Source organism: Ostrinia nubilalis, chromosome 20, assembly GCF_963855985.1.
Source record: "Ostrinia nubilalis chromosome 20, ilOstNubi1.1, whole genome shotgun sequence".
Lineage (NCBI taxonomy): Eukaryota > Metazoa > Arthropoda > Insecta > Lepidoptera > Crambidae > Ostrinia > Ostrinia nubilalis.
Window position 1 is genome coordinate 7,091,894 of NC_087107.1, and position 15,080 is coordinate 7,106,973.

The 15,080-nt window shown below is 36.4% G+C and overlaps 3 protein-coding genes across 3 annotated transcripts; all 3 read right to left on the reverse strand.

Annotated features, from left to right (window-relative positions):
- Positions 1 to 375: 375 nt before the first annotated feature.
- Positions 376 to 1,897, reverse strand: LOC135081744 (uncharacterized). The gene is made up of 2 exons (XM_063976529.1): positions 1,015 to 1,897; positions 376 to 911 (listed from the first exon to the last, which is right to left on the reverse strand). Exons 1-2 carry the CDS (start codon positions 1,777 to 1,779, stop codon positions 486 to 488), a joined length of 1,191 nt encoding a protein of 396 aa, XP_063832599.1. The 5' UTR covers positions 1,780 to 1,897; the 3' UTR covers positions 376 to 485.
- Positions 1,898 to 5,511: 3,614 nt separating this feature from the next.
- LOC135081745 (uncharacterized) lies at positions 5,512 to 7,138 on the reverse strand. The gene is made up of 2 exons (XM_063976530.1): positions 6,222 to 7,138; positions 5,512 to 5,967 (listed from the first exon to the last, which is right to left on the reverse strand). Exons 1-2 carry the CDS (start codon positions 6,942 to 6,944, stop codon positions 5,536 to 5,538), a joined length of 1,155 nt encoding a protein of 384 aa, XP_063832600.1. The 5' UTR covers positions 6,945 to 7,138; the 3' UTR covers positions 5,512 to 5,535.
- Positions 7,139 to 13,125: 5,987 nt separating this feature from the next.
- On the reverse strand, positions 13,126 to 14,873 carry LOC135081746 (uncharacterized). The gene is made up of 2 exons (XM_063976531.1): positions 14,086 to 14,873; positions 13,126 to 13,831 (listed from the first exon to the last, which is right to left on the reverse strand). The coding sequence occupies exons 1-2, from the start codon at positions 14,806 to 14,808 to the stop codon at positions 13,400 to 13,402; spliced, it is 1,155 nt and encodes a 384-aa protein (XP_063832601.1). The 5' UTR covers positions 14,809 to 14,873; the 3' UTR covers positions 13,126 to 13,399.
- Between the last annotated feature and the right edge of the window lie 207 nt (positions 14,874 to 15,080).

Here is a 15,080-nt window from a genome sequence, read left to right on the forward strand (position 1 = left end):
CACTAGTGCCGACTAAATATGCATCGTTTAAGTTCAGAATGGCGGTGCACTTAAACCGGACAATTTCACTGGAAAGTAGTGCAAATAGAACCCTAACTCATTACTATGCCACTATCTAGTGACTATTAGACCGTTGGGAATATGAGCAAGGGCCCTTATGATGAAATATATCTCCTATTTTAGTAAGCCAAAATAAATTCTAAAATAGTCTACTATACCTAGTTGCCTGGAACAGAATGCCATAAGGCATTAAGGTTGTTTTTTTTTTCACTCTGATATTGTATGAAATAAAGGTTCAAATACATAAATAGCCTATTTTGTATGCAAAACCTTTCCTACATAAGTTCAGAATCCACATAAATCATAATGCAAAAGTTATAATAACAAAAACTTTATTAACAAAAATATAATAAATTCAATAAAAATGTTTAAGCCTGTAATTTTGTGAGTATAACAAATTAAATTTTATCCAACATGGCACAGTTTTATAAAGATAAGTATCCATAACTTCTATAATCTTCGATGATACTTTGAATTATACTCCTATACCTATTCACAGCCTCTTCTTTTTCTTCGTGAGATTCAAAAACTTGTTTGCTACGGACATGTCCCACTTCTTGGAGACCATTTGACAACCACAGAGCGGTGTTCGCAATAATAAAACAGGCTGGGCCAACAGTCTTCAAATCTTGGTCAAACATTTGCCTAGAATACACTTGTTGGGGAACCAGATTGGCATCTCTGAGAATTTGATCAAATGTATTGTAATATAAATCTAAAAGTTCGTAGTAATGTTTCTTGCGCAAATGAGAATTGGTACTGGTGGTGATTAGGAATAATGTGTCATATGCCGCACTGCTTATTCTCACCGTTTGATAGTCAATAAGACATGCATTTGTAGGCTTCTGACCCTGAAAAAAGAAATTTTGTTACTGAAAAGAATATTTAATATGTGACAAGAAATTATGTAAATATCATTAATCATAATATTCAATTAATTAAATCAGTGTTTACCTCATATTTAAAAAGAATATTCTCTTTCCAAATATCACCATGACAAATACACGGTTTTTGTATAGAGGAAGCAGCAGCTTCCACATACATGCCACAATTAGACCTCAGTTCATTCAAGACTTCTACGTATCCAGTGCCATTAAATTTTTCAATTGCTTTTTGTAATCTATCTAAAATTATTTCCATAAATCTCTTATTTGTTTCTTGAGTGAATGGCACACAGACTATCTCAACTTCTTTGAATGTTTCTGGTTCATTTTCCTTTAATATAAATGACAATGCATGAAACTTGGCCAAGGATTTCAGTGAGACGGCGATATGAGCATAATCCAAGAAGGGACTTTGTGTGTAAGGAGTAAAACCTCGCGAACACATGTTCTCCATAGCTATAGCTTCTTTGCAATATTCCTTACAGATGTAATAGCACGTAGGCATCAAATAATGGTCCTTCAAAGGAAAACTTTCCTGAATTCTATGGTATTTTGCCAGCAACGTTGAATACACATACATTTCGCGCGAAAACATGACACCTACTGCACCGCTGACCCGGTATCTTTCGTCGGTCGGCGCCAATTTAAGAACCAAGTTTATGTTCACCATCTTCCCATCATTTTTGGCTGTTAAACTAACTGGAACAAGTACACCGAAGTAATTCTGCGCAATAGTTTTAAAACTTTCTCGGGAGTATTCATAGCTTTCCAGGTTACAAATTGAAGCGATCACGTCTAGGATGCTGCGAATGTATTCTTCGGACGTCACTGACATTGTTAGCTCACAGAATTACGAACTCTTTTTTATTAACTAGTAATTTTTTTAGAATAAAAATAAAATTGCGAATTTGCGAATGTAGAAAAAAGCCAAAACCAAAACACAAACAGCTGATGTAATTGTCAGTCAAATGTCAATGTCAAATTACACGAAATAACGTTCCGAATCGCACTTTAAAACTTTTATGAAAGTAGCAAATAAAATAATATTGTAATTTATTTATTGATCAGCTGCAGGACGTTAATGAGTAAAACAATACACTTAGGCCCGGTTTCGACCAAAGCGGAGAGGAGAGGAGATGAGTTTGAATAACCAATAAGTTTATGTTATTTGTAAGCTTTACTGAAACTCAAAAGGAAAGGGAAACATATCATCTACCATTCACATAGAGGAATTTTTAATTCTCTAAGACCATTAATTACAATAATTAATTAACTAAGAAACATAAAAATTGAAGCCTTGGCTGTAAGGCGTAATGCCTTTGCCTTTGCCTGCAAATGAAAAGTATCGAACCAAAAAAAGGTTCTTGGCGGGAAATCACGCATCAAGTTTCGAAGTTTATTTTGTATTTTTTCGTGTTTAATCGAATAGGTATTAAAGTCTACGTAATTTTCAAAATCAGTTTCTTTAGTAAAATAGGTGTAGTATTTTCGTACCTCTAAATACAACTTCTTACAACTAATTTTCTTTTGTTATTAACAGTAGGTTCTATCAACATCGAAGTAAAAATGCAAGTAAGTTGTAAATAGATCATTTATTTTGTAAATAATTAATGTATTTACATTAGATTTGCAGCTTTTAGATTGATGAGACGAGATAAGTTACCTACTGGTTGAACTAAATAAAAATACCGATACAGAGAGAGAGTTAAAGACAAGTTTGAGGACAGCTCACTTTGATTCTCAACAATAATACTTATTGGGTAAGTAACTAAATAATATCATCAATAAGTACCTAGGTACAGGTTACTCCTCCCCTCTAACCAATGTTCGTTCACAAATAACTCAATTGCTATAGGAAGGGAACCTGGGGAGGGTCGATCCCTAGGGGACACTTGGTAACTTTATTTAAAAGTTTTACCAAACGTGATACGTTTTTTTAAGCTGGTAACCCTGATTCCTTCATTCCTAACTTCACTCTCTAGCATAGCACTCTTTGACAAATGTCAGTGGTTTGCAAATGGCGGACGGTGAAATATTCGCGCGGTGTGATATTTAATTTTCGGTAAGTTTTAGTCGGATTTATTTATTAAAATATGAAGTAATTGCTATTAGTGACTATGTTTATTTTGTTAGTAGTTTATTTGAGTATACATTAGCTTTGATTCACTTGAAATACATGTACATTCATTTTGAGTACGGCATGGTTTATAAACTCACTATGTTTGGGGAGACTTTGTCCTTTTCTTTGGGGGTGACATGATCCCGGGATCATGTGTCCCCGAGAGGGATCATGTCTACCTTGGCGTCGAAAAATCTGAGTGTAAATCCTCTGACCTGTCATAATTACATGTATTTTTTTAGGTAATAATGCCGCGAAAATATACGACCAAAGAGGGATCAAAAAAGAGAAAACCGATAGACAAGGAAAAATTGAAAAATGCTGTAGCTGCAGTATTAGGTGGAAAAACATTGAAGGGGACTTCAAAGCAATATGGTGTCCCTATAATTGAATCTATAACCGTGATAATGATAAATGACAATAATATTCGATTATTTGAAGGTTGCTTTGTGATTGTCAAAATGTCTATTATAAAGATAAGCTTAATATTTAGAAGAAACTTTTTGTTTTCAATTTCTAATTCGTTCGTTCGTTCGTTTCAGCCAAATGACGTCCACTGCTGGACAAAGGCCTCCTCCAAGGTTTTCCACAATGCACGGTCCTGCGCTGCCCGCATCCAGGCTCTTCCCGCGACCTTTAAGAGATCGTCGGTCCACCTAGTAGGAGGCCTGCCCACGCTACGTCTTCCAGCCCGTGGTCGCCACTCGAGAACTTTTCTGCCCCAACGGCCATCGTCTCTACGAGCTATGTGCCCCGCCCACTGCCACTTGGTTTTAGCAATTCTGCGAGCTATGTCGGTCACTTTGGTTCTCCTGCGGATCTCCTCATTTCTGATTCGATCACGCAGGGAAACTCCAAGCAAGGCCCGCTCCATCGCCCTTTGGGTGACCTTGAGCCTTCTTATGAGGCCCATAGTAAGCGACCACGTTTCGGATCCATAAATCAACACTGGCAACACACACTGCTCGAAGACTTTTGTCTTGAGACACTGCGGTATTTCGGACGTGAGTATATTGCGTAGCTTCCCGAACGCTGCCCAGCCGAGTTGGATTCGACGATTGACCTCTTTCTCGAAGTTGGCCCTACCTAACTGGACTGTTTGTCCCAGGTATACATAATTGTCAACAACTTCGAGTGTAGAGTCTCCAACCTTCAAAGGAGTGGGTGGAACACGGACATTAGACATGATTTTTGTCTTGTCCATGTTCATTTTGAGACCCACTTGTTGAGAGGCTCTACTGAGGCCATCGAGCATTGTGCCTAGATCTTCCAAGGTTTCAGCCATGACTACGATATCGTCCGCGAATCGAAGGTGGGTGATGTACTCACCGTTGATATTTATGCCAAATCCGCTCCAGTCCAAGAGCTTGAAGACATCTTCCAGGGCGGTGGTAAACAGTTTTGGAGATATGACGTCTCCCTGTCTTACCCCTCGCTGCAACTGGATAGGTTTCGAGTCCCGATCCTGGAGGCGGACTGACATTGTGGCGTTTTTGTATAAACTTTTTAACACTTCGATATAACGATAGTCAATTTGGCACCTTTGGAGAGACTGTAGCACTGCCCAGGTCTCGACCGAATCGAAGGCTTTCTCATAATCCACAAACGCCAGGCAAAGTGGCTGATTATACTCCTCGGTCTTCTGTATAATCTGCCGCAGCGTATGTATGTGGTCTATGGTACCAAAGCCTTTTCGGAAACCGGCTTGTTCGGGAGGCTGGCAATTTCTAATACCGAATGTTAACTATTTGGACAGTAAAAGAATTATCACTAAAAATGTGTTGTTATTGGAAAAATAATACAGTTCGCTATTTAATCATTAAAAGACATGAATCACCATGAATTTGATTTCCTCACAAATTCATTTCCTAAGGATTAAGTTAATGAATTAAACAGGAATCAACCCTCTGAATTTGACATTCGTGCTAAAAATCTGTTTACCATATGTCCCCAATCATGGGTGATTTGATCCCTGCGGATCAAGTTATCTAACTGGTGGGAATTAAACTTGTAGCAATGCTAGGTATGGTGCATAGCTATTTGTTGTGTGTTTTTCTATTTCTATATGCTTTGTAGAGTGCAAATAGAGTTACTTAGTCAATGATAATCAGTCGTGGGGAGACACGGTAAAAATCTGTTTACCACGTCTCCCTCGCAATTGGGAGACTTGATCTCCCCAGGATCAAGGCTCCCAAACAAGGGTGAAGAAGTCTCCCTAATATCGGGGACACATGGTAAAAGTTTACAATCAGGAGTTTCAATACATAATGAGTTAAATTGTGACACAATCTGCTTCTTATTCAAACTATCAATAGATAGATAATTTCCAAATCGTTTAGCTTAAAAAGTTTTCCTATACTACAAAAAATAAACAAAATAGAGTGCATAATCAAAGTGGGTGATCAACCCTCCCCAGGTTCCCCTAATGTTTGGCCGTTTGTTTGCGAACTACTTACTTGAGTTGTAAGTATTTTACTCGTCTAAAAAACCCAAAGCCTTAAAGTCTATCAATAATTCCCACAGAATCTTTGTCAGTTGACTTTCAATCTCCATGCGTTTGTCTTCAAGAATATCCTTCTCCGTTCTAAAATGTAAGGACTTCATATCTTCAAGGCCTAACCACATCGTGAAAGATAGGAACGCTACATTAAAGCACATGGGAAAAACCACTTTTAAATCGTGCTGGAAATCCTCTTCGGAGTATACAATTTTTGAGTCTAAGCCATTTTTTTGTAGAATATTCGTTAGTTCGTTGTAGTAGGTGGATAGAAAAGAATCGACGGTCTTCTGATCCCTCATGCTGGAGTTAGTGGAAGTCATGATGAAGTAGAGAACATCTTGTGCTGGGTTCATCAGCCGACTGAGTTGGTAATCGACTAGGCAGGCCCCCACTGGTTTCTTGTTCTGCAATACAAATAATTGTACTAACTTTAATGCTTTAAATAAGACTTTTCTATATGTTTATAGATTGACAACAGCACAGCACAGCAACGGGATCTTGCTGATTGAGTTGATTTTAATTATGCAGCAGTGAAATGTGGAACTCTTAAAAAGGAGGTGGAATATTTTTTAGTAAGTGTTGAACTGTCTAAAACTGTGTAATCCTATCTAATATGAGTGCAGGTAACATATAGTAAGTACGAAAAAATAATGCTTACCCTGTATTCGAATAAAACATTTGCCTTCCAGCAATCTCCATGTCCATACACCAATTTTCTAGCCTTCAGCGAGCTATAATTCATATTATTCGAAAAATTATTCAGCAGCTTCACTAATAAATCGTAGTGACTCATATTTTGGAATAACGGGGCATGTTTCTGCATGCAGTAAGTAATTGCTGAGAAGTAAAAGTCTGGATCACTGCTCACAAATGGTCGAAGACTATAATTAGGTGGATTAATCTTCTTTTCAATTAAAATCATGGACAGCGCGTGTAATCGGGCGACAGCTTTTAGTGACTCATTTATGTGGTCAATATCTAAATACTGTCCAACATAATTGACAAATCCGAACTTCGTCATGTCTTCCATCACTAACAGTTGGTTATCTGAATCTCCGTAGTAACACTTCGGAAACAACTTCTCGTAGTCGATCCCAGTGTCCAGGCTTCTGTAGATCGGGAACAGCGTAGAATACACGTACACTTCTTTGTCGAAGGCGAATTTGATTACGGATTCCAGTCCTTGTAGGTAAGGAGCAAGTTTAATGATAAGGTGATAATCCTCTGAAGTCGATTCGTCTATCAACAAGACAGGTTTCAAGTTGCCCAGAAAGTTCAGGGCGTCTCCATTGGCGATCTTGTGCTGGTAGCGCCATTCTTTGATTCCCAATTTCTTGGCCACGATGTTCAAAGCTTTCATTAAATTTTCCACTTCGTCCATATTGACTGAAAATTGGCCGCACACCCCTGTTACGTAGTGAAAGCAAAACTAGGCTTTTTAAAAACTAACTTTAAAAGTACAACTGGTTACAATGAGATTTAGGATACGACTAATACAACTGAACTAGAACTAAGGAGTTTTGGGTATTTAAGGATTCGGGAATGGTGGGGATACACTTATGAGTAAAGTCGTTATCGTGAGAATAGTAAACAATCATTAAGTAATGATACAATTAAATAATGGGAATGGTAAACAAATCATTTAAGAATAAAGATAGTTAATTAATTAGTGTACATGTTACGGTTAATGTGATAAATTGAAAATTATTAATAATAACCGGATATTATGAATAATTACCGACAGTCGCGGTAAAAGTGATAAATTCATCACATTTAACAGTGATTATTTAATAATTCAACCTTAGTAGGTAACAAATTTCATGAAAGAGAACAACATCTTGTGTACGTGCTCGTGTACAACCAAACTTTTGAACGTTTTGATATCATATATTAATATAATTTGGCATAATGAGTTTGGAATGTTTCTTGCATAATATTACTTTTCTATGATGCCCATAACATAATGTTTTGATTTAAAGTGAAAAATAGGTTAAGGTGCGGCGGGGGTGGCCCTTGGGCCACCCCTAAGCCGCCTATTTAGTTTTATACACACGTAAATGACCTCATATTAATCACATTTACCAAATCATGCGGTAATTATTCATAATAACCGGCGATTATTCATAATTTTCACATTTATCACTTTGACCGTAACATACATACAAACAAATAGTAATTACAATATAAAGTACTTATTCTAAATGCTATTATCTAACACCTCCCCCCTTAGAACAAAGATTGGGCGGTTTTGCCCAAGGTTTGAGGATTGGGCGTTGCAGTGGGCGATTCGTCTTCGTCTTCAGATATAGAAGTTGTTGTATGATGAAGTGAAGCCATGGGTATCTGTACATGCTGTCGTCGTTGAGGTCTGTCGAAACAGTTATTAAAAATTTGTATACACCCGCTACGATGACGTGTAAAGTTTGTGCGGAACATCTTGAATATGTTGATCTTGCAGCATTTAAAACATGAATATTAGTAGTAAATCCCATTATAAAACTGATATAGGAAAATTTTGACGAATGTTTTTCTATGAAGATTTCCTTTTGATTTATGTGTTTCATCTGTATCTTAATTTCTTCTTTTAATGTTTTCAGTGAGTCTAGTGGAATGTTGTTAATTTTTATGGGTATTAACTCCAGTGATGGTTCTTGTTTGGAGTATTCTGGAATACAAATGGTTTCTAAATCCACAGTTATGTTAGGATGGCTGGTGTTGTACGTCTTCCCGTTTTCAGCTGAGTGTCGTTAACGCTGTATACATTTTATAATTCTCTTCTAGCGAAATGATGCCTGTCCCGGATATTTCACCATGGGTGGTTTTGTCGCCGCATTCCAATGCATATGGAGTTTTATGTTGTAGGATGAAGATCCACTTATTCGACTTGATTTCTTGGAACGTGTTGATGTAGGCTGAGAAAGTTGCGACTTCGCAGATGTCAGGAACGTTTCTTGAAGTGGAGCTCAGGATCGACATTTCGCAGGTCGGTCTTGCGTTGACGTTGTAAACGATGAATTTGCAGACTTTCGTGTTCGATGTAAAGGTCTTGCAATCAACCAGTGAGTTTGTGATTGCATACTGTTGCCTTGTAGTACTAGTGGCAATGTAAGTTCGCTCGGGAAGGATAGTAGAATATAAGGATGAATCAGGATGGGATATAGGAATGGAATACAGGTGATATAAAGTAAATTTATCATTTATGACTAAGGGAAATTTTAGAATGTATACTAATTTGTTCATATAAATATCGTCGTACCCGACGAAGACTGCCCCAATGATCATTAGGGCTTTTTTCTTTTATTTCATTTTTTAATTCTTCATTCCTTAATACACCTTTCAGTAAAACAATTGTATTAAAAAGTTCAATACTTATTTAGATATTCCACTTTATTCAAAAGCCACAATCTCATACCTACAGAATCTCCCGTGGAAAAAAGCCACTACCTCCATAAGGGCCTTATTCCAGGGAAATAATTGGCGCTCGATTTTATCGATGTATGGAGTTCAAAGAGCCACAATGGCGTTTGTGTCTTTTAGAGGCAAGGCAAAGGCATTCTTTTGTACTCGTAGTGACCGTATGGAGTGCGATACAACCGATATAATGTGTTTTCACTTATATTTTTTTCGTTAACAAAATGTTTTAATTATTATTTGACATACGTTTAGGTACTTAGTTTGGCAATATGGCATTCAGTCAAGTATTTCACAAATTATGTTATAAAAATAAATGGCTTCTAAATACCCAATGTTTACCAGGGGGGACAACAGTCCTCAAATCATTTATTGAAAATCCAGTCCTGTTGTCTCCCCTAGCCAGGGGGGACAACAGGATTTCGAAATCCTGTTGGCTCCCCCAGGGGGGCCAAGCAGGGGGGACAACAGGACTGCACCATATTTCGGTAGGGGCCATCGAAACCTTTCTATAATTTTATGTATATTTTTCAACGTAAAGAGACTTAAATGACAACGTAAATATAATATTTTAAGCGATTACTCTCTTTATTTATGCATGTAATTATTTTATTGTTATCATGTGCTATATCAATAAATAAATCAGTTAGAAAAAGTTGTTTAATGTATCGTTATTACGTTTTAACGCAAATACGCCCATATACTGTGCTCAAGATTTAGTTAGGTCTTTTAACATAATGTGTCATATTTTTAAAAAATATAAATAACTTGAAAAAATCGAACTGCCTAAGGCGGGAATTGAACCCACGATGCCTTAGGCAGTTCGATTTTTTCAAGTTATTTATAATTTTCAAATTAGTTTGAGATGCGACTCTTAACGCTAAAATTAAATAACTATATAATGTGTCATAATTTATAAATAAAACAATTTGCTAAAAATTTTCATGGCTTTATTTAAGACTAGCGGCCGCCCGCGACTTCGTACGCGTGGATCCCGTTCTTACGCGGTTTAGATTTTTTTATACAAATGTTTGTTACCGCTAACTCCCGTTCCCGTGGGAATTTTGCAATATCCTGTTGTAACTAAGCTTTAAGTTTGCTAAGGTACCTGCATGCCAAATTTCAAGCGTCTAACTTAAGCGGTTTAGATTTTTCATACAAAAGGATTTTCCCGCTAATTCCTGTTCCCGTGGGAATTCCTAAGTATACTATAACCTGCCCAGGAGTATGAAGAATAATTGTACCAAGTTTCGTTAAAATCCGTCGAGTAGTTTTTGTTTCTATAAGGAACATACAGACGGACAGACAGACAGACAGACAAAAATTTTACTGATTGCATTTTTGGCATCAGTATCGATCACTAATCACCCCCTGATAGTTATTTTGAAAATATATTTCATGTACAGAATTGACCTCTCTACAGATTTATTATAAGTATAGATTAAGATTATAAAAAATATATATTTATGTAAGCAACTACTCGAATAGATGGGAGAATCGAATGATTGGGCTTTATACGTGGCGTAGTTTTGCACATACGCCTATTTGCCGAAAATTTTATTTTGTATCTAATGGAAAAAAATTTTTTTTTTCTTGCTGATGTTATAGATTAGAGCAAAGGGAAATCATTGCTTAAATAATTGGAAAAAGGCGTAAGCGGCAGTTTCGTCTTTATACGTAGGAGCCATCGATTTTCAAAATCAGTTTCTTTAGTAAAATAGGTGTAGTATTTTCGAACCTCTAAATACAACTTCTTACAACTAATTTTCTTTTGTTATTAACAGTAGGTTCTATCAACATCGAAGTAAAAATGCAAGTAAGTTGTAAATAGATGATTTATTTTGTAAATAATTAATGTAAGGTAAGTGCCCCCTACTTCGGTATATTAAGGCTCTTACGACTTTAACATTTTATTTAAAAACTAGCGGCCGCCCGCGACTTCGTACGCGTGGATCCCGTTTTACCCCCTTCATCTATCTTACGCGGTTTAGATTTTTTCATTCAAATATTTTTTCCCACTAACTCCCGTTCCCGTGGGAATTTTGCAATATCCTGTTGTATCTAAGCTTTAAGTTTACTAAGGTACCTGCATGCCAAATTTCAAGCGTCTAACTTAAGCGGTTTAGATTTTTCATACAAATGTTTTTTCCCGCTAACTTCCGTTCCCGTGGGAATTTAGCAATATCCTGTTGTAACTAAGCTCTAAGCTTACTAAGGTACCTGCATGCCAAATTTCAAGCGTCTAACTTAAGCGGTTTAGATTTTTCATACAAAAGGATTTTCCCGCTAATTCCCGTTCCCGTGGGAATTCTTAAGTATCCTATAACCTGCCCAGGAGTATGAAGAATAATTGTACCAAGTTTCGTCAAAATCCGTTGAGTAGTTTTTGTTTCTATAAGGAACATACAGACAGACAGACAGACAGACAGGCAGACAGACAGACAGAAAGACAGACAGACAAAAATTTTACTAATTGCATTTTTGGCATCAGTATCGATCACTAATCACCCCCTGATAGTTATTTTGAAAATATATTTCATGTACAGAATTGACCTCTCTACAGATTTATTATAAGTATAGATAGATAACCAAGCATGATATCAGTATGAAAGCTTTTGTATGCTAAACTTTGGTCTTTTGACAGTAAGTTAATACATAATTTATAGTTATATAGTTTGAACTTTTTTTTATATTAATTGTTCTGCGGACCTCTTGTTTGGATCCTGTTTCGTGACAAAATTTTGCTCTGTTTCTAAGTTCGTGAACTCATGTCCCCTATTTCGGGATAAGGTTTTATGCATCCAGTTAGGATATTTAAATAATGATTAAGGGTTTACTAAATTGAAAAACATAATAAAAATTTAGAATAAAATAATTATGTGAAATTGACGATATTACTTACCTGAAATATTCATAAGAAAATAATGTGTCTAGTAATATTTTGATTTGTTAATTCTAACAATATGTGAAAATATTTATATAACCATTAGAAATGTGGAGGGGGACTTACCCCCCCCCCCTCCCCTTCGTAGCCGTAAAATTTTGATTTGTTATTTGTAACACCCCCCCCCCCTCCCCTTCTCCCCATAATCCCACCCCTGAGCTGTTTCAAGTGAGGGTAGCCCCCCCCCCCCCCCTCCTGAAAATAACCCCAGATAGGCATTGGCGTATCTGGGGTTATTTTCAGGAGACTCATACATAATAAAAAGTAAGTTATTAATTAATTTCTTAGGTAGGTACTTAATTATTAAAAACTAAAAAATATTTTATGTCGATTTCTTTAATGTTATGTGTCATAAAAATACCTAACACCATACATTTACATATCACGAACTTGGAAAAAAGTAACAATAATACGGTTCCTTGTTTCGTGATACTGATTATTCCAAATTCCCCAAGTAAAATTCATGGATTATTGTCAAAATGTGTCAATTAACTATTATCTATTCCATATACAATACAAATAAACAAAGATAAATAAAACAAATCGAAATAAAACCAAAATTATGCTGGTACTACTTAAGCTAATTTATCTTAAAATTGGTCATATATGTGAACTTCAAACTCGTGTCATATAAATTCTAGTGAACGAAACATATACCGAATTTAGGTCATGAGAAACTTAAATAAATGCATTATTTGTTTCATAACTTACATTTAAATTATCATAAACATAATATCCTTGAATCGGTAGTGTCACGAAATAGGGGACACCCGAAAAATTATATGTACGCTATTTCGTGAGTCAATTAATCGCAATTTTAAAGGAATTCTACGTTTTCATATAACTTTTTTCTAAGCCAAATCAATTGTCAAGGAACACATGAAACCACTATTACAAGTTTTATTTAAATGGACGTTCCTTCGCCTTTTTATAAGCTTAAGAAGTTGGAGCGCTAACCTTACGGTGAGAACAACCTTTGCAAGCCGCACGGCTGTTTTTGGCTCTCTGAGAGTTTGAAGCTTCGTATTGCTCTCATTTTTGGTGCCACAATGTTGGTACTTGGTTTTTTAGATAGCTTAAATAATAGAGTTTTTATAGTAATGAAGAATTTTTATAAATAATATTCCATTTGCTTATTATTTGAGCTAGAAAAAAAACTTACGAACTTACGTACTATCACGAACTAGTAGCCGTTTACCTTATTTACATTAGATTTGCAGCTTTTAGATTGATGAGACGAGATAAGTTACCTACTGGTTGAACTAAATAAAAATACCGATACAGAGAGAGAGTTAAAGACAAGTTTGAGGACAGCTCACTTTGATTCTCAACAATAATACTTATTGGGTAAGTAACTAAATAATATCATCAATAAGTACCTAGGTACAGGTTACTCCTCTCCTCTAACCAATGTTCGTTCACAAATAACTCAATTGCTATAATGTTTGGCCGTTTGTTTGCGAACTGCTTGAGTTGTTATTTTACTCGTCTAAAAAACCCAAAGCCTTGAAGTCTATCAATAATTCCCACAGAATCTTCGTCAGTTGACTTTCAATCTCCTTGCGTTTGTCTTCAAGAATATCCTTCTCCGTTCTAAAATGTAAGGAGTTCATATCTTCAAGGCCTAACCACATCGTGAAAGATACAAACGCTACATTAAAGCACATGGGAAATACCACTTTTAAATCGTGCTGGAAATCCTCTTCGGAGTATACAATTTTTGAGTCTAAGCCATTTTTTTGTAGAATATTCGTTAGTTCGTTGTAGTAGGTGGATAGAAAAGAATCGACGGTTTTCTGATCCCTCATGCTGGAGTTAGTGGAAGTCATGATGAAGTAGAGAACATCTTGTGCTGGGTTCATCAGCCGACTGAGTTGGTAATCGACTAGGCAGGCCCCCACTGGTTTCTTGTTCTGCAATACAAATAATTGTACTAACTTTAATGCTTTAAATAAGACTTTTCTATATGTTTATAGATTGACAACAGCACAGCACAGCAACGGGATCTTGCTGATTGAGTTGATTTTAATTATGCAGCAGTGAAATGTGGAACTCTTAAAAAGGAGGTGGAATATTTTTTAGTAAGTTTTGAACTGTCTAAAACTGTGTAATCCTATCTAATATGAGTGCAGGTAACATATAGTAAGTACGAAAAAAGAATGCTTACCCTGTATTCGAATAAAACATTTGCCTTCCAGCAATCTCCATGTCCATACACCAATTTTCTAGCCTTCAGCGAGCTATAATTCATATTATTCGAAAAATTATTCAGCAGCTTCACTAATAAATCGTAGTGACTCATATTTTGGAATAACGGGGCATGTTTCTGCATGCAGTAAGTCATTACTGAGAAGTAAAAGTCTGGATCACTGCTTACAAATGGTCGAAAACTATAATTGGGTAGATGAATCTTCTTTTCAATTAAAATCATGGACAGCGCGTGTAATCGGGCGACAGCTTTTAGTGACTCATTTATGTGGTCATTATCTAAATACTGTCCAACGTAATTGAAAAATCCAAGCGTCGTCATGTCTTCCATCACCAACAGTTGGTTATCTGAATCTCCGTAGTAACACTTCGGAAACAACTTCTCGTAGTCGATTCCAGTGTCCAGGCTTCTGTAGATCGGGAACAGCGTAGCATACACGTACACTTCTTTGTCGTAGGCGAATTTGATTACGGATTCCAGTCCTTGTAGGTAAGGAGCAAGTTTAATGATAAGGTGATATTCCTCTGAAGTCGATTCGTCTATCAACAAGACAGGTTTCAAGTTGCCCAGAAAGTTCAAGGCGTCTCCATTGGCAATTTTGTGCTGGTAGCGCCATTCTTTGATTCCCAATTTCTTGGCCACGATGTTCAGAGCTTTCCTTAAATTATCTACTTCGTCCATGTTGACTGAAAATTTGCCGCACACCCCTCTCACAAAGCACTTAGTTTGTTTGTGTCAAGACTTCGAGAATATTATTCGCAGCAAGTAGGTAAGTATAATTAAATGCCTACATAATGAAGATAATTAATTACTAAGTACTTATCGCGCGGCATAAGTATATGGCAATGCAATACAGGATGAATTTTTTACATGGGCGTGGACTAGAGATGGGTTATACTAGGTAAATTTGATACTAGGTGCACCTATTCCAAGTATTTATTAATACTTGATCC

Excerpts from the sequence above, each read along its gene's own strand:
- LOC135081744 (XM_063976529.1), bottom strand. The coding sequence starts at position 1,779 with ATGTCAGTGACGTCCGAAGAATACATTCGCAGCATCCTAGACGTGATC. Across the intron at positions 912-1,014 it reads ATATTCTTTTTAAATATGAG|GGTCAGAAGCCTACAAATGC; the intron begins GTAAACACTGAT and ends TTCTTTTTTCAG.
- LOC135081745 (XM_063976530.1), bottom strand. The coding sequence starts at position 6,944 with ATGGACGAAGTGGAAAATTTAATGAAAGCTTTGAACATCGTGGCCAAG. Across the intron at positions 5,968-6,221 it reads ATGTTTTATTCGAATACAGG|AACAAGAAACCAGTGGGGGC; the intron begins GTAAGCATTATT and ends TTTGTATTGCAG.
- LOC135081746 (XM_063976531.1), bottom strand. The coding sequence starts at position 14,808 with ATGGACGAAGTAGATAATTTAAGGAAAGCTCTGAACATCGTGGCCAAG. Across the intron at positions 13,832-14,085 it reads ATGTTTTATTCGAATACAGG|AACAAGAAACCAGTGGGGGC; the intron begins GTAAGCATTCTT and ends TTTGTATTGCAG.